Source organism: Hylaeus anthracinus, unplaced genomic scaffold, assembly GCF_026225885.1.
Source record: "Hylaeus anthracinus isolate JK02 unplaced genomic scaffold, UHH_iyHylAnth1.0_haploid 12001, whole genome shotgun sequence".
NCBI classification, from domain to species: Eukaryota; Metazoa; Arthropoda; class Insecta; order Hymenoptera; family Colletidae; genus Hylaeus; species Hylaeus anthracinus.
In genome coordinates, this window is record NW_026534348.1 from 3,369,010 (window position 1) to 3,388,112 (window position 19,103).

The 19,103-nt window shown below is 47.7% G+C and overlaps 1 protein-coding gene across 9 annotated transcripts in view; it reads left to right on the forward strand.

The window, feature by feature from the left end:
* The window catches only part of LOC128890673 (cell surface glycoprotein 1), a 57,593-nt gene that overhangs the window by 5,365 nt on the left and 33,125 nt on the right, over positions 1 to 19,103 (forward strand). For 2 of the 9 annotated variants that reach the window (XM_054149353.1, XM_054149354.1), the window contains exons 1-2: positions 1,076 to 3,613; positions 5,222 to 5,573. The exons of the other annotated variants lie outside the window; for them this stretch is intronic. In XM_054149353.1, coding sequence (XP_054005328.1) covers positions 5,517 to 5,573 — 57 coding nt within the window. In that variant the 5' untranslated portion in view covers positions 1,076 to 3,613; positions 5,222 to 5,516. Of the gene's footprint in view, positions 1 to 1,075; positions 3,614 to 5,221; positions 5,574 to 19,103 lie in introns of those variants that run through there. 9 annotated transcript variants of the gene reach the window in all.

Genomic DNA, 19,103 nt, shown 5'->3' on the forward strand with positions numbered 1-19,103 from the left:
TAGATTCCAACACCTACGCGACCTCATCGATCCTTTCAATAAAAAAAAAAGAACAAAACAAAACAAAACAAAAAGATCAACTCGCCAAAGTGCGAATTCTGCCGCTCCGTCGATCGACGCGTTGTAGTCGAATTTGGCCAGTACAAACACGAAACATTTGCACGATCAACACGATACGCCTTTCTAACGATGACGAACATCGCAAATTGATGAACAATGTTTGCTCGCTTGGGTCGTTCTGTCACTGAACGCCCGACCGTTGCACGCGCCCTTTTCGAGTCGACTCTGGAAGGGAACATTGTTCTCTTTCTTCAGCGTGGGACAGATGAAGTAATTAGCCGAAGGGTTGGTAGCCAAAGTCTGACTCTTACCCCGTGCTAGGATATCGCAACACCGGTTTTGATTACGAATCGATACCTCAACGAAAACGTTTAGAAACGCTCGATGGCCCTAATCTTCGGTTAAATCCGAAAAGCAGGGAGCTTTCGGGAACTCGGGTGTACTCGAGGTCTTAACGGCGCGAGCTCGACCCCGCACGATCGGTCATTCTGGGTAAATAATACGCTATACGATTCGGTTTCTATCGATACCGCGTATTTCTCTCTCTGCTGCGAGTAATATCAAAATGATCCACGATGGAACACCCCGAGCGTGTTTCGCTTCTTTTCAATTCGCGCACCGGCCGAATACTCCGTCTGTCCGAAAAATCAGGGCCCCGCCGACCCATATCGGTGGTTGCGTTTCAGAGATTTGCTTCGCGAATTTTCGTGCCAGCGTGTCTAGCTAGCGATTTCGTTTTCAATTGTTCCCATCCGAGGCAACGAGGACGGGAACCGTTTCCCTCGGAATGCCTGTAATTCGCTGGGATACTTCCTTTCGACGCGTCGGAAGATTAGACGTAAGATCTCCGATTTTACTTTTTAACGACTGTTCGCGAACACGAATGCACGTATACGTCACCGTACATCGATTTTCTCGCTATAAAAATGGCAAAGACATGTTCGATAATCAACACGAACACGTGCCAAATTTCAGGACGATCCGACTTGTATTTTCTTTTCCATTGAGAAAATTGGTTTACTTTGACCCATTTTTCGAGGCCTCAAAGCAAGAAGGCCCCCTGTAAAGCTGTTCGAAGCTGATACAGCAGGTGTATCTGTAAATTCGGCAACGTCTACTATGCGTACGCTCCTGTTTAAACGTTAAAGCATCGTTTAAAATCCCCGTCGAATGAAGTAGACTACTCTCGCAACGAACGGCTCGTTTACAGTAGACTGTGAACGTCGTTGGTCAGACAAACTCACCACGCGTCGGTATTCGAGAAGATTCTTTTAACTTTCGTCCAGAGTTTCGACGTTTGCAACACCGCAAAGCGCGCCTATAGCGCGGCCGCAGCCGCGATCGCCGCAGGAAGGTTACCAGCGTCGCGACGCTGGCTCGACATCGTGGCGCCTGCCACGGGAACGGGACGACTAACGACCGAACGACAGAGAAAGATGCACGATCTAGTGCCGCGTAACGTTTGGAAGAGGGGCGTGGTGGGGCGGAAAGTGGATGCAGAAAGAGAGAGAGAGAGAGGGGGGGGGGAAGAAGGGAAGGAAGCGCCTGCGGAGAAACGGGAAAATCGTCGACGAGGAAATTTCACGGTGGAAAATCTCGTCCCGTCTTTGCGCGAGAAAATGGATCGGTAAACATAAAACCGTGGGAGTACCGTCGAGACACGTGGAGCGTCGAAGCTACCAGCGATTTAATTTCGAACGGGGAGACGCGCGGAATCGCCGGAACGGGTCGATCTCGCGACGTTACGAGAGAAAACGAAAAGGATTCGGTCCCTCGCGTGCACCGAGGAGAGTTGAAAGAGTCTCTGGGAAGGTCGCATCGCGGGACAAAGGACGAGGGGTCTGAGAAAAAAAAAAACGACCCGCATCGCTGGCCGAGAGGCACCGGAGAGAATACGGAAAACGTTCGGGAAAGGGAACCGCGACAGACAGGGGTCGAATGATAAGAAATAACCGTCGAAGGTATCTCGAAAGAGTAAGATATCCTCGTAGGCGCGTAAAGACTGGAGAGAAAGTCGCGGTTGAAAAGGCAATTCGGAAATGTACGTACCTGCGGGGAACGTTACAGAAAACGAACGACGGTCCGTGGAGACGAGGGTGGAGAGAAAGAGACCGAGGGGGTTTGTTTCAAAGGGGAACGGAAATCGAAGGGAGACAGAGAAACCCTAAGTGTATCAAGACAGGGACGTTGAAGAGGGAGACAACTGGTTGTATTACACGAGCGGCTACAAAGAAGACGGAGAATGAGTCGGCGAGGGGTGGGTGGGGGGGAGAGGGGTAGAAATCGAAGGGAACGATAGAGGGGAATACTCGATCAAGCAAAGGAAAGAAAACTTGGGAAAGAGAAGGTTGGTCGTAAGGGTGTATCCGGCAGCGTGTTGTACTTCCATGGGACTAAAAATAAAACGGGATTCGAGGGTTCTATCCAAAAAAAAAGAGAAAAAAAATAGACGAACGTTTAACACTTTTACATTCCCCTTATTACAAATTTCTAGGGGCACCGTTTCGATCTTAGGCAAATGGCACGCTACGATCGAATAAAAGAAAGAGTTATGAAACTATACAGTCTGGCAAAGTAAAGGATAAACAATAGCTTATCTTTTACTCGCCCCACGTTACTGCGTCCCCGAGTGCAGCTTTCTTGAGGAATCGCGAGCGGAGGGTTCGCGGCCGCGAAGGCATCGAAGACGCATAGAGGAGAGACACAGCCGAAGAAGAGGATCGCGAGGATCGCGAAAAAGAGGCGGAGTGTCGAAGATTCGATACGAGGAGGGAGGGCAGACAGAAGGAAAGAGGGAATTCAGCGGGAAAGACGGTGGAAAACCGAGAAGGAGAGGCTTGAGGGATGAAAGAGGGAGAGAGAGAAAGGTGAACAGGGAGTAACGTTGCGGACTATCGACCCGATCCGGTCGGGCGCCTGCGCTCTGGCAACCCCTTCTACCGACGAGGCGTCTTGCCGGCGACGCGGCGCTCTACGCAACGTCGTCGGTGGGATCGGTGCGACGGTGGGACCAGTGCCTCTCACGATTCCGTTCTCGCTCTGCCCTCCGTCTCGTCATTCCGTTCGTATACGCGTCCGAGTGTTACTTCCTATCGCCGCCGTCGATATATAGATCTCTCTTTCATACACGAGTCGCTGCACGTTCACCGGGGAGACGCAGGCACGGAGACAGAGATAGGGGAGACAGTGTGTCGGTGCACAGAGTTTAAAACGCCGGGTACGTGTTCCCCGAAACTTCATTTACGTGGTCGCCGCGTGCGTCGTAGAAGAGAGACAAGCTCTAAAAACGTTTTCTCCTCGGTGGCACACGCACACCCACGCACCGATAACTACGCGCGAGAGATCGCCTCTCCGGATGCGGTGAATTTCAGCCGGTGAACGCGCCGCCGGGCCACACACCGCTGGCTCCCACCGATCCACGTACGATTCCTTCGATTTCGAAGATCAAAGGCAAGAGAGAGAGTGAAAGTTCGCCGATCTTCGAGGAAAAGGAAGAGGCTCGCGCCCGGCCAGGAAGCCAGCGGAAAATCCTGACGACGGACAGGATGGAGTGGTAGGCCTTCGAAGACGGCCCGCCCCTTCCTTCACTTCCCCGGTGTCTCGTCTTCTTCTCCTTCTTCTTTCGTGTCCCGCGACCTGCTCGATCATCTGTCCTCCTCTACCCTCTCGCCCTTTGCTCGCGTACTTCTAGATGACTTATCGCGGCGAACTCTGACGTAACCTTCGACGAAGGTGTCGCGCACACGGTCCCTCTTCACCTTTCGCGACTCGTCCTTGATTTCCGTTTCGCGACTCGACCCTCCTTCGACACGTTCTCCCTCGATTTTTGATGACGTTCGCTACTGGGTTCTCTAACGACGCTCCAGGACGTGGCATTTCACGTTCGGCCATCCGAGGAACCCCGTGAGTCACCCTTCGAACGTCCTCTGACCTTCGACATCGAGCGCGAATACAGGGTGTTCCAGCGAGCAAAGTCCAGCTACAATAGAGCCACTATTTTCTTTTAATCGGGAATCGTAGCGTCGTAAGTAAGAGGAAATAATTTTCTTTATTTTTCATCGACTCTGACTTAAACCGCCGCGATTCTCGTTACGATTGTTTTCCGAATAAAGACGAGCTCTGAGGCTAATTGCGTTAATTACCCGGAATGCAGTCACGTTGCCGCATACGGAGATGCGCCGGGCATTTACGATCGGTCGAGCGCACGCATATCCGACAGCTTTTCGAAATTGTTTTCCCGACGATGGAAAGTCGTGCAAACGAATTCTATTCCTGTGCGGCCTCCTCGCGATTGTACTACGATTCATGGGACATCCTGTATCCCCGATATCTTCCGCGCGATCCCTGACAACTTAACCCTTCGCGTTTCCATCGCCTTCGACGTATCGACTGCCCAGCCATTCGCGAGCAAAATTTATTTTTCCAGCGAATCGGTGACTCGACTTGTCCGAGGCTAGTCGTGCAGCACTTATTCCTTTGACCTAATCAAAATTCATGCAGTCCTATATAGATATTCTATTACCTCGCGAATTCACGCGTTGACCTGGCAGTTCGTACGTTAATCAAGGGTCTTGGTTATCCGTAAACTAATCTCGAATTGCCTCGAATGAAACTCCCATGCATCCGTTATTCCACCGGACGAGCAAATAACGTGAATCGTGTACGCAATTATAGTTGGTCGAGTGAAAACAATCTCGGAAAGCTCCGAATAAAATACACTCCGATCGTAACGTTTTAGAAGAGTAAGGTGCAATTCAAGTTTCAAAGCTGTTTCCCTTTCGGAAGCAATATTTCCTTTTTAAAAGCAATTTCTACGTTCGTTTGCTACTCGATTCGACCGGACCTTCAAAAGCGAAGGCGGTTAACGAATTTTTGCTGCACAATAGAGCCACCGTCGCGTTCCAACAGTGGAGCAGACGCACCACGAGTGCAAAGGGTTAAAGTCCCGCTAAGGCTGCACCCTCTGACGAGAGGTGTACTCCTATCCCGTGTCGCCACTCACGTTATTTCTCTCTTTTTATCATTCTCTCGTTACGACACCATCCACGCTCGCGACGCGTATACCGGCGCTGCGTGTTCACGCGCGCGCGTATACATCCCGTCCTCGTGCACACTGCTGTACACCCTCACGTTATACACACGCACACATCGTACCACACAGAGGGAGAGCAAGCCGGACGCCCGAAGAACGCTCGCGAATACTACCTTGAAGGGAGGAGAGAGGAGCAGGTGAAGAAGGAAGGGGAGGAGGAGTTTGAAGGTGGTTAATGGTGGAAGTGGCGGATAAAAAGGAGCGGAAGTGAAGCAAGTGTAGCCGCGTCCACGACGCCGGGGAGCCACGTCCTCGGGAGGAGATCAACCTGGCCTGACGACCGTGCCCGTCGTCCGAACGGCCCCGTCGCTACTACAGCGGCTGTGTGTCACTACTGTTCCACTGCCCCACACACCGCGGCCTCATGATTGGTTCATTCTGGAACCTCTGTCGTGCGTGCCCTTCAATGCCGATTGACAAGGTGAGACAGAGACAAAACCGGTCGAAAGATCGTTGCGCGTCGTTCGATCCCGGATAGGATTTCAGGGAGGACAACCGATAGGATGATCCTTCCTTTGAAACCCTTTCGAGCTGTATGCATTTAAAACAACGAGCCACTTGCGAACGAGTATCTTACCCTGAGCGAGTACCTTGAAGTAGAATTAAGTATCGTTCGAAAGTTCTTGGCCCCAACTTGCGCCTTCTACAAGTCGCTCCTCCGCGATTAGCCTCTGTTAGAATTTCATCGACTTGAACGTATTTAACGTAGGCCTGTAACAAGATTGGTTGGCAAGAATCGAGTTCTTTAGTTCCTGCAAATTGTCATTGCGATTGAATTTTCTAAAGCATAAAGAATGCAATGAAAAGGGATGATGCATGTTTTTTTAAAGGGTATATTACATGGGTATATGTAGACCTGTGTGATTGACTGAAATAACGTGCACTTGACCTACAGAATTTTTCGATCACGAGACGTAAATAAATAGAGAATGTATTCTCTAATTAACAAGATGAGTCAGCTCACTTCGAGCGGTTCGAAACAGTTATTCGCGTCCATGGAACTGTCTATGCGAATTATGACGTGTTCCATCGTTTCGATAGGTCTCTCGTCCCGTTCTTAGAGTATTGTCTCGATCCAGGATATCGAGTGCTCTCTTGCGAGCTGTCCATTTCATCGAATCGTTTAGTTCTTACAAAATCCGTGGATACTAGGTCGAGAGTATCGAAGGCACCAAGTGTCAGGTCCCAGTAATGTACGTGATCGAGATGAAATTGGACGTTTTTTCTTTCAATGCAGTATTTAACGTCGTCCGGTTCTCTATAATAAATGCCCGCACGGTCTGACCATAGCCCAGGAGTTCGAAGTAGATTGCTCTTTTCACGTTCAGCCAGACGCACGATAAAATCCTCTTCGGTCCCAAGTAAAATTCTCGACCCGCGTCGTCAGTGTCTCTTTTCGTTGTCTTTCTCTCCACACTTTTCCGCTTCTACAACAGTCTGTTCTTGTATAACAAAGATATGTAAGACGTCAGGGAAAGGAGGCGGACGTGTGACAGTACTCGAACGAATTGTAGGCACGTTTAACGCGTATTATCATTCAAAACAAAGCATTTAGCACGCAACACTCAACAAACATACGATAAGGAAAACATAAAAGTCGAAACTCCGCCGACGTGACCGGCCTCGAGGCCGAGAAGTTCGACGAGAAGTATCGAGAACCGTTTCCCAGTGTTACCAGCTAGTACAGAACGATTTCTCCTGGCGCGAGTTAAGAAACCCCTAAATTTTATTTCAAACAGAAGCATTCTATCGTTCGATAAAGTTATTCTTGTAATAAAAACGACAATCGGAATTACGCAATCAAATTACGTTTCACGCTGAACGAACGGAAGTTTGCTCGAGCAAACGTTCAATGAAACGAACGCCGCGAATAAATCACCGCGGAATTTTTATCCGTCATCCATTATTCGCGTAAAATGCCCATCGCTGTCGCTGAACACAGTTCATCGTTGACGGTTTTCTTGGGAACCATTGCCAAGTTTGGACGTTTCTTCAACTTCTTGCACGCGACGACGAACCGTGCCAATGGAACGAATTCGATCCTTGTGCGCCTTCTTATATCGTCAAGTGTGTTTCTATGTCTAGCCAAAGCCTGGAGCTTCGGCGGAGTATCGGAGAATTTGAGACAGTTTGAAATAGAGACCACTGCTTATGGAATTATCCGTTTGCGATGGTATCTCCACGGAGGTCTTAACGACGACACGATTTGTCTACTACTGGGGGATCTCTAGAGAGTATTTCCAATAATGTTGCGAACGATATCGATAATAGGATTGTCTCAGTTGTTTGGATCGGTCGATAGCTTCGCGAGAAGTTTAGCTGAAAGAAATGTTTTTGCGCTACTTTTGAAAGAAAGGAGCTCACAAAGTAAATCGCACGAATGTTTCGACTGGTTCTTGGCTTGTATACAATTTTTCATTGCTTTTTGTTTCGTTGTTATTGCACGATCGATCCATTCTTGGATGGGCTGTAGTTTGCTGATACACCTTGCGTTGAGGGAGGGTCGGGATCGTACGATACAACTTTATCCAGATATCACGATCCTTGTCGATGAGACTCTCGTGTAAGGGTACGTGGCCGAGAGTCGAAATACCCAGTGGCGTTGTCGCCGGCGTTCGGAAAGTAAGCGCTTCCTGAGCTTTTCCTCTTCGATTTCGTGAGTTTGCTATTCAGATCCCCGCCGAGGCTGGTTATATACACTTTATATCTCGGTACTCGGATATTATCTGTGTATTGGAGTCCCTATGTACGACAGAGATTTAGCCGAGGGGGATTTGTGGCTTTATTGGATGAGGGAGAAAAGTTTGGCTAGCACTCGAGCTTGACAATCCATTGTCTTCCTAATCGAGACGGCTCGAAGCTCGATAGCGTGCCTTCCTATAGCCAACCGAGGCTTTCGACGTTAAAAACCTCAAAATAACGCGATTCGAATAGCGCTCGTTGTACAGAATGCAAAACGGAATTTCAATCGCTTTCGATCGTTGACTCGTGTCGCGTTGTATCGTCGCGTACCGTTCGTACCGGCGAAATCTCTCGACGAAATTGGCTTTGTCTCGTCGAGCCAGTTTCCGTCAGGTTTTCGGCGCGTTTACACCTACGTACGAAGAACGAGCGCATTCTTTGCATTTGTCGTTACAGCAATCGATGTTTCTCGATAGCGACGAGCATTAGTCGTTAACGCGACGCGAAATCCTGACGAAATAATCTTTTTCGAAAATCCCGATTAATAAAACTGGCATCCGTCCAAAGAACATTTCTCCTAGGTCTCCCGTGTAGTTTTGTTTGAGGCGTCTTCGCAGCTTCATCGATCCTTTCCTCCGATGCCGAGCACCTTTTATACGTCTCCGGCCGAGACGACACGTGTCTCCGCAACGCGGCAGCGTTATCGTCGTCGATGGTCTCGGCGTTATTGGTTGATCGACGGCAGAGCTACCGGGTATTCCATACGTTCGAGTAATGCTTCGAGCAATGAGAATTTTCAGTCGGAAAATCCGTCGTACGGAAGCGTTTACTTAGATGGACAGTTCAATCGAATATACGTCACGAACGAAGCGTTGCGCTATCGCGTAGGTTTCGTTAAAAATAATCTAAAGGATCGTCAATTTTTCAACGAGATCCCCCTCCCGAGATCGCTATCTACCGTTTCCTCGTATTTTCTTTCCCAACACGCCGCGTCTGTATCGGCCAGGAACTTTGCGACTTCCGCACGAATCCGTCGCCGGTATGTTCCGAGGTACACGTTCGCAGGCACACGTACGTGAATACCTGGGAATTCGGTGTGCAGCCAGTGGCTGGTTCGATTTTCCAGCCGGAGAAGGTTGGTTCGCTTGTGCATGGAAGTTTCTTGCCCGCCGGTGGCTCCGAGACGACGGTTTCTTTCGCGGGACTATCGGCTAACGCTACGGAATTTTTGCAACCGAGAGAGCCAATATCGACTTCACCCCTCGAGGCGGTTTCTTCGTCGCCGCCGCCGCGCCGGTTCCGCTTGCAAATCGCGTAGACGTTCGATAAGTAATTCCGTATTACGGATTATCGGTTACTCTACCGAGAAGGAGGAACCAATCATCCGCGTGCACATTGTTGGCTCCGAACAATGCGAACGTTGGACATTGATCGACGAGGTCGCGTCAGCGTCGGGAAATTATTTCGTGAATTTATTTTGCTCCGGTGACGCAGCCAACGAATTAACAAAACGGCGTGTAACTAAACATTAACGGAAACGAATACGCGTGAGACTTTATTAGAAAAGATGGTCTCGTTTATTTTGTCAGCTCGCGTACAATTCAACTCGCTTTAAAGTTCATTTAGAACTCTGTTATTTTCGAGGAATCGATAGGAAAATGCATATCGACGAACACAGGGCGATCGCTTCCTCTTCCACTGCTTCGACCGCTCCAAGCGGTGCGATTCGAATATTAATATAATAATAACGATTCGCACGGAACGCGGCGAGATTCGTACATTCGCCGAATAATTCGTCGTTTAATCGGTGGTATTCGTGCTTGAAAAAATTATGCACACCGGCTGGCTTATTCTCGTGGTCGCACGGTTCGTTGAGTTCCCGTGATTTTTAGGCGCTCTCCTTTTTTCTCTGAAGGTTTCTTTTATAGTTTCCCCGGGGAATAAAGGTGACACTCGTGGAACGCGATGCTCGACCTTCACGGTTTCGTGGATTAATTCGCGAGCAAGGGCTGAGAGGGAATCGGTTGTTCGCGTTGCGGTTTACCTTAAGCCACGGCTCGTAAATCTCTGTGCCGGAGAATTGGCGTGTTCTCGTCGACGGGCTCGTGCCGCATTCGACTCCGTTCCATCGCATTTTAGCGCGACGGAGAGTGCTCGAACAACGCACGCGGAGGTGTCAGGAATGCGTGTCTCTCCTATGCCATCGGTCGTTGGAATGGCAAGCAGAATTCGTTTATTACTACGAAGGATGTCGAGAACGTTTAACAGCGGCGATCGCGACGCAGGCGAAAGCTCCGTCCATTATTATGCAGATGAAAACGAAATCGATCCGGTAGAAATACGGAAAAATACGGGAACTTAACTTGCTTTTTAGTACTCGTCGAAATTAAGCTACGACTTGTCCCGGTTTCTCGAACCACCCTGTACATACCGTCGCTTGACGGAAACTTTCGCAACGTCGTTCGTAATAACAATAAACGAATTACGCTCGTCATTCCGTCGACCAATGGCACAAAGCGACACTTACCAGATATTTACAGGGAACTTGTTCCAGCGAGACAGAACGCTCGGCATAATCCGCAGACCGAATTACGAAGACGCATTCAAAACTCCGCGTAACGCCACGAAATGTTTGCGCACTTTTCGTATTCTCTGAATATTCATCCCGTGGAAATCCAGCGCGGTACCGCCCGCTGTTGAAACGGTAAAAAAAAAAGCGATTAGCTCTATTTAGCGAGAAATGCAGATTGCGTCCTCGCTAATTCTCTCGCAGTCATTTTTTAACGGGCCGTTGTTCGTCGCCAGTTTCCTTGCAGAGCGTCTTCGAGCAGGAAGAGTGAAGTGATTAATGACTCGGAATTGCGCGGCAGATTCTGTAATTACGCGCCTCGTTAGATAGTAATCGGCCGCGTGAATACGAGAACGCGTTAAACATTCCTCACGGTACGTCTTTATCCGAAAGTTGATCGGGAAAAGGAGATCGCAACGCCTCTGCGACCGTACAGAGACGTCTTCCGATTCTTCTCTTCCGGTTGTTCCTACATCCAATCTTTCGTCGGCGGAAAGACTTCCTCTTATCGTTCCTGCGATCGCCCTTTCTTCGAAAGTAGAGCGTCGGCTGCGATTGTATGCTTCGCCGCCCGATTACACGGCAAATTAGTTCAACGACGAATCGCGACGCGAAGAACATTGCCGTACGAACATCTTTCCAGCGGTATTATTACCGTTCCTGGACCAGTTTACTCAGAAGGCGGAGCTTGAAAGGGAGTTGCTCGAATAAATACTCAAACTCTTATTATTATTATTATTATTGTAATATCATTTTCGTGTGTAGTTTTTCCCCGTTTTTCGAGAATGGGGGCCCACGAAGGTTCGACAGCCCCGGGCCCCAAATTGTATATCAATCCGAGTCTGCCTACACGCGGAATATTTGCCAGTCTGATATTCCGCGAGAACTAGTAGTCCGAATATTATTTTTCGTAAGGTCGTGTCGCCCCCTCGAGCCGTACCACGGCGCCAACGAAACGTGGTTTCATAATGCGGATGAGCTACTCTACTCGTGCACAATGATTCGAAATCTTCCGAATTTTTGAGGTCGGAAACGTCCCTTGTTATCTCGAAAAAGGTAGTCGGTTTCACAATTCTCGTGAACGTGCTCCGAAAATTGCTGTGTCCGAAAAACAAATGGTTGGCGGATGTTTGTCGGGATTCTTTTGTCAGTTTCGGCCTGAGATGGGGAAAATTTTACTCGAATAATGGGGCACGAATCGGAGAATCCGCGCGACGATTTATTCGCATCGTTTATTCCGATGAACTGTTATTTGTTCGCGATGAAACATAATTGGATTTTTTAATTCGGATTTATCGAACAAACAACGAATCGAAAGTTGGGTCATCCCTTATTAGAAAACGTAGAATGAACTCGTTACGTATCGCGACGAAACGCGAGTAACAAACGTGTTCGATTGCAAGTTTACGCGGCCGAGTGACTGTGCCTTTTATATCATCCGTTATCCTCGCCCGCAAGAAATTTCATTAATCCACCTGTCTCACGACGTCTACGAGAAAAAAAACTCGCCAGTCATTGATTTTTCTGCGGATCGCTTAGTCACCTTGTCGGCCAACAAAAAGTTACGTCCTTTCCACGAAACACGGGGCGATTCTAGAAACTAGGACGCGTTATGGCTCTTCCCCGAGGATAGTTAGGAAGATTACTAGAGGGCAAAATTGATTGGCTTAACGAGAAACTACCTTCTTGCATGTGATATGATCTTCTTTTCCGCGAGCCCAACGTTGCGAATGCGGTATGCAATTGCAGAAAATCGATTCCCTCGTTACTCTGCTTACGGAAGTATCCGATAAGAGAACGTACAGAAGTATTTCTTTTTATTCGAGGGACTGAAACATCCACTTGGAGGGGAATTTTCGTTTGTCCCCTCGAAAAAATTGTTCGAGCCCATTCTACGTGAATCGCGTTGCCAGTTCAGCTGGCGTGATTTATCGTCGATTTGTCGAATCGTATCAAGCCCGATCGCCGCCGCTGGACGTTTTAAGGTCGATTCAACGATAAGCGGAGCTTTCGGCCGGTCTGTATCGACTCGCCGTTGCATTTCGTCGCGTTACTTTCGTACAATCGCCTAACACAATTCGCGGTGGCCAAACGTCACGAAGAGCGGTAGGAGAAACCGGCACTGCGCCACTCCACGTTCGTCGATATGCACTATCACGTGCACCGCCATTCTCTTCGCGGGACGTACGTTGACTTTTACTACTCGCTGCAATGCGCAACCCCCCCAGCTAGCTTGGACCGTGGACAGCTGAAAATAATTGCTACGCTACTTAGAATAAATTCGAGCCCTTCCAACCTGTTCTGTTCGCAAGTGCCAACGGATCTTTCATCCACCGGTAACGGGATCGAGGGTTTTTGTATTACTCGCATGGGTGACATTAGCCCGAACCAAAAGGTTTTATCATCGTTACTCTGGCTCGCTATTGTTTCTAATAAAAAGGGTGCGCATTTCACAGAGAATATCTAGCACCGTGAACTTTCGAAATAAAACACGGCGAAACAACTTTGATTTATAAATCTCGTCGAGGGAAATATTTCGATATGCAGCAGGCGACGCAAATCGGGTTACCTAGCTGCAGGCGTTCGACTCGTGCTTCAAAAATCGCATGTGAACGCTAAAAGTAGGTCTTGCATGCGCACGATTCGTTATCGGTTCGTAAAATTAATCTCGTAAAATTCTGCCTATTTCTCGACGCCCAGTAGAGGAACATCCAGTCGTTCCATTCTTTAATAACGAATAGACAGACCGGAATTGTCGTTCCATTCCACTCCGCTCCGATTTCCTTCGGTAAATTGTAAATTAATTTATTTAGTTCTGTCGTCGTATAAAGCGACGACGAACGCGTTAAACGACCCAGCAGTATTTAAACGACAGAGAATGCTAGGGGTGAATCCCCGTTCGTTCGGGTTGCCGTGATTTCGCGTCGCAACGCCTGTGGGGACCGAAGAACGCCGGTTGCCCGAGTGATTCGACTTTGACACGCAGTATTTCTCGATGTCTGCATGCGGCTGGCACGAAGACGAAGGTAGTAGGAGAACCGGCACTGCGCCACCGTTCCGACTCCGTCGATATTCGCCGGTGCACCCCGTGTTGGGAGTGCAGTACGTTGACTCCTACTACTCGGCCATATGCCCCTGAGCGTCGTTTACAACGCGCAATCGTGTTGATAACCCGCATGTAGAGGCGCAGCCAGACCGTCCAGGGCGCCGAAGTCAACGGGCCGTGCCCGGTTACGTCACCATCTGCGCTGCAATTTCGCCTATCCTTCGCTTTCCTCTTCTTCCTCTTGGCAAGCGACGTGGAACGAACGTTCTGCCTTGCAGGACATCTCCCTTTCCGTTGATCGGTCCTCTGGATGGTATCGTCGGTATCCTCTCGCGGTCTATTTCGTCCTCCTTGCGGAAAGATGCGGTACGTTTCCTCGGTCTTTCGGATAGGCCTTCCTTTCGATCTCGCAACGAAAGTAACCGAGAAGGCGACTTGTAACGTATTATGTTTTTTACATCTACTCTCAACTTCTTACATTACAATGCTTTTCATCGTTTCACTGGTTTACTGCACGTCCGTTGGGGCCCGCTAGCTTGAGTAATTCGGGATCGCTGTAGGGCGACCTCAGGCACTTTCAATCCTGGTTATATCAAGCTGATCCGAATTAAGCGTTCGATACGCTCTTGTTTATATCGATCGTATTGAGTCACATTAGGTTAGACTTTTAAATACGAATAAGGTACACCGAATGCTGCGGCGTGTACGATAAATAACAGTATATTAATAAATAACTAAACGGATATTAATATTGAACATACGTCATCATGTATGGTTTCATTTGCAATTCCGACGATGTAGCAAGCAAATAGAAGAAAATGTCTTCAGAGGAAAATCGACTTACTGGAATACAGGAAAGGCAAAACTAATTTATTATTAACGCAAACATTAATCTCGTGGGTAAGCGAACAATGTAACGAAACGCTAACACAATCCCCTAGCTGAGCGAATAGTGTAATCAAACGTAAAATGCATGTCGTACTCGATCACTTTCGTTCGATTACATTTGAAAGTGAGAAACGAAAGCAGAATGGTCTCCGACCATTCAAAAATTGTACATGTATTCTGGAAGTTACTGTAACCTCTGTATCGACTGTACTCGTCGCAGAACATCCCGTGTAAAGTATATTCGAAAAGTTAGCAACCGCGGAGAACTTGTCCTTTAAATTCTCTCTGTTGATCAACGAGCAGTTCCACTTCACAGAAGACTTCATCCTTTTATTCATAAAGTAGCGCAACACTTCTGAACTACGTTGACGCGCGGATTTTCGCGGCGATTCATAACTTGCCAATATGTTCTTTCCAGTGGCTTTTGAGAATCTCTTCGATAAAAATCTGCTGTTACTTTATTTCTTTCTATTCGTTCTTTAGATTATGAAATTGTTTTTCTATTACTATTTGTAACAAGCTGTGCACCGCGGTTTCACTCGCGAAAAGATTTTCGATCTTAAAAATATTTGATCCGCACCACTCAGGCGCGCGTTCCACGACCACTTCTCGTGTCTTTGCTGGAGGTTTTAATCGCGCTATCCGGCACAGTTTTTGCCCCGTTGTATCTCATCTCGCGACGTTCCATTCGCATTTCAACTCGCACGATATCTCGACGCTTTGTTCGCGCTTTTTATCCGATGCGCCGCTGTCGACAGATTGATTTAAATTTTAAATCGTCGCCCACCAATTTTCGCGCCCTGCCGCTTTTCTCGTGCTCGGCCACTCATATTTCAACCGGTTCCACTCGTTTGTAGCGAACCACCGCTGCTCTGCAACCGACATTGTTCAACATTTTTATTATTTAACGTTTGCTATTTTCGCGTCGAACCACTTCGCGGTCAGATACCGCGGTGCTGCTCGTAAATCCTCGAGTTCACTTCAGCGACAGAGATGACAATCTCTGCTGTTAATAACGATAATAACGAAAACGATAATTCAGCGAGCCCTATTCGGGTCGCATGACGGCGCAGTTGTATTTCCCTCGTGTCCCAACATGCATCCCGTTCGTACCTCCGTTCGCGTTAAATGTGTTTCTCGCGTGCGAATTTCTGGCGAAATTTTAAACGCCCGGCTTCGCGCGTTAATTCACAAACCCGTCGGGAATTTGAGAGGATGCAAACGAGTCGAAGAGGGATGAGAAAGTAAAAAAAAAAAAAAAAAAAAAAAAATGTTGGCAACGCGGAACTTTCACGGTATCGTTTTAAAGCGCGCCAAGCTCGCGTTTAATGGGCCGAATTTTGTATCCGACAATTTTTAAACCGAATAAAAGGATGCGAGTGATTCCGTGGCCACGTTACCAGCGATACAAGACCCGAAGCCACGGTAATCGTCGTGGAGCTGTAATGAGAGGATAGAAGGAAGGTACGTCGAGGGATACGACGGGATCGCTCTCGACGATCTCATCTCGACGTCTCATCGGCACGCAACCGCCTGGAAAAACGAATCCCTCTCAGGCCTCAGCTGGAGCGAAAATGTTTCGATCGTTCGAAAATTGCACCGCGGAAAGAGGAGCAAAGATGGGATAAGAATCACCGACGTATCACCGAGACGCAACGGCATCTCCGAGTCCGAATGATTGAGTACGCGTTGCGATTCGAGGCGAACGCATCTCGATCCGCTCCGCGCGAATTTTTCCTCGCGACTGTCTCTCCTCGCCCCGATGATACGACGACGCTCTAATATTTCGAACGGACAAGTAATTAAAAAGTTTAAATTGCGGGATGAAAAGTTGTTTTCATTCGAATGCTAGGCAAAGGCTTACGACACGGGAGAAAGAATGGAAAAACTCCGAGAAAGAATTAAAGGGCTTAGCCTCCATCTGCATTCCGAGATCTCCTTTTTCTATCAAACTTCAAAGATATGGGGATTTTTTGAAACTCCGCGCGTTTCATTGAAATAGTTTCCGTTCGATTCTCTGCGCCTGTTCGAACATTAAGGAACTTTCGTACCAGTTGATTTATCGCGACGGTATACTAATTTTCACTGGATATTTGTATGAATCGAAGGATTCGCCACATTTTTCTAGCCTTGATTAAGATTGCTTCAAGTGCTCCTCCGTTAATTTCTGGCACGATTGTCCTTTCGTTTTTCGGGTGCTGAACAGTACCACAAAAATTCCTCTATCGAGGTATCAAACTTCGATGTATTCAATGTTCAAAGTTTCACTCACATTCTGGAAAGTTTGCGACTCCATTATGATTTGGGAAGATCAACTCTGGTATCGACCGATTTTCCGTTAATGCGTTCACAATGGCGCTGCTATTCGCCATGGGGCGGCGAGAGGGTGCACGTTATCTGATAGACACGCGAACGCGAGCCACCGGTGGTACGCGCCGGCGTGAACGTGTTGAACAATTCCAAACGAACCGACGAAATCGTCGTCGTGTTCCCGACGAGTTTTCTCGTGAAGCATACAAACGACAGACTTTTCGTCCGAGTTTCTCCGCAAAATTATTGAAATTGTCCGTAACAAAGACTCCCTCCGCGCGGAACGAACAAGGAATACGAGTGGCCGAACGGCAGAGAGTCGTTCGTCACGGCTTCGTGTTCAATTACACGACGTGCTTGTGCACCGTGCTCTCGATTAATTGCGCACGCGATATCCCTCGATGCAGTTTTCTCCGGGCCGCCGCGTAATTATCAATTAACTCGCCGCCTCGTTAAGTGGAACCTTTAACGACATTATTCCGCGGACCTTCGCGTGCACAGGGTTCGTCCACCGTTATCTACTTTCATCAAAATAATTGCGCGACCGAGAGAGGCAAGTTTCGACCTCTGATTTTTCCTCCCCCATCGACCGTCGCCCTTTTTCACTTTCAGAAACTGTTAACGAATGCAATGGAGGGAGAGCGCGTAATTGGACGCAGGGGTCTCGGAAGGTCCCATCGAAAACACTGGTTACACAAAATTCACAGAATTCGCGCACACGCAAAAGTTGGAGAGATTGAAAATCTAGCTGTCAATATTTTGTAAGGTTATTTACTGCATTAGTATCAACGCTACAAATTTACTACAATTTTTTGTCATTTATTCTCCGAAATCTACATCACGAGTCGACTTCGCTATCCTCGTTAACTTCGTGTGACTTCGTTCTCCTTCGTGTAACGGACTAGCGTGACATACATATTTATTCTGTTACTACCCACCAATTTCATAGCCTCACGGTATTTTTCGCCGTATACACGAGTTTCGAGTCTTCGAAAATAAAAAGATGTTCGATCTTAAAATTCTGCGATGTGTGTCGTTAAATTGTTAACAAAATTGTACGGAGCTGCGTTGAAATATTGACATAGGCGATGCTATATGTCACTTTTGCTTGGATCACTTTTGTAACGTACAGTCGTCACATTCAGAAGCGAGACGAGCTTTCTTTGGCGACTAAATATGCAAAAAATAAACTCTCATGCTTTTCCCACGCGATCTCGGAATATTTTACCATTAAAAGAACGAAAATTTGGTGCATTCTAAATTCATATTGGGAAAGTTCCGCGACAACGTTATCGGTTTTTTTCTGCATTCGAATGCCCATAACGAGCCACGTTCCCAACAAGTTCGCCGGGCTCGTTAGTCTTTGACCAGTACCTTCCCAGACGATGTATCGATGGTTTTCAGGGAACTACGTGTTTCCAGGCCGTACGCCGAGTGATTTCCTATTGGATGGGCTCGGTACTTGGTCGTTACTTGGAAAAACACGCGAAACTTTTGCGATTACTTAGAGGCACATCGCTTTCCCTAATTTTTACGCGTGTTACTTCGAGAAAATCGGATATAGAGAATGCTTCTATTAATATTAGTTTGTCTGGAAAGTCCGTGGCGATTTTTGATAGATGCTACACGTCTGTTTATATCGGAATGGTTGAAAACAATCAACATATGTGCATCCGTTAAAAGGTGGAAAGGTCGTGGAACAAAATGGTATTTGTATAATTGAATAAATATATATCAAAATTCAAACGTGCCTTTGAATTATTCTTAAAAATTGCCACAAACTTTCTGGACAACCCAATATATATACGAAAATTTGCTCTTCTCGTAATTAATTGTCTCAATGTTTTCCGCTGTTTCTCTCAAGTATGTCCGTTAAACCAAGCACAGCGAATTCGTGGGACCAGCAGAGGGTGGCATGAACGATTCAACGACGAGAGTTGAGAGCTCTAGGGCGAATTTTGATATGGTTCTCGCGCGCTGGAACGTTCTCGTACCTTTAACCGTTTAATCGAACGGTGCACCGAGCGCCAAGTCCTCGAATCTTAGCACCGAAATGGTTAATGGCTTGTACACAATGTGCGCTGCACACTGGCGGCGTGCAGCCCCATACCGAGTGGCAAAAAACACATTTGTCGATTTGCACCCTCGAGGGTATTGCTTTGTATTTCCCTCGAGTGGACCTCAAGTGCTTCGCTATAATCCTTCCACCGAGTACACTTACGCTATACAAGGTGGCTCGCAAAATGTGATGCGTTAAAAGGTCGAATGAAATAAAAATAGGAGTTTCATACGGGTTCGCTTCCGAATTGACTTTTATTGAACAGCGTTCTCTACGTTTGTTCCGTTGATCGGTCTCTGCTCGATAGAGGTGAACGACGACCGCAGTCGACATCGCCGAAGAAGTTGACCATAATTGAATCGACGACGCTATCGGCAGGCATATCGTTTCGACGAAA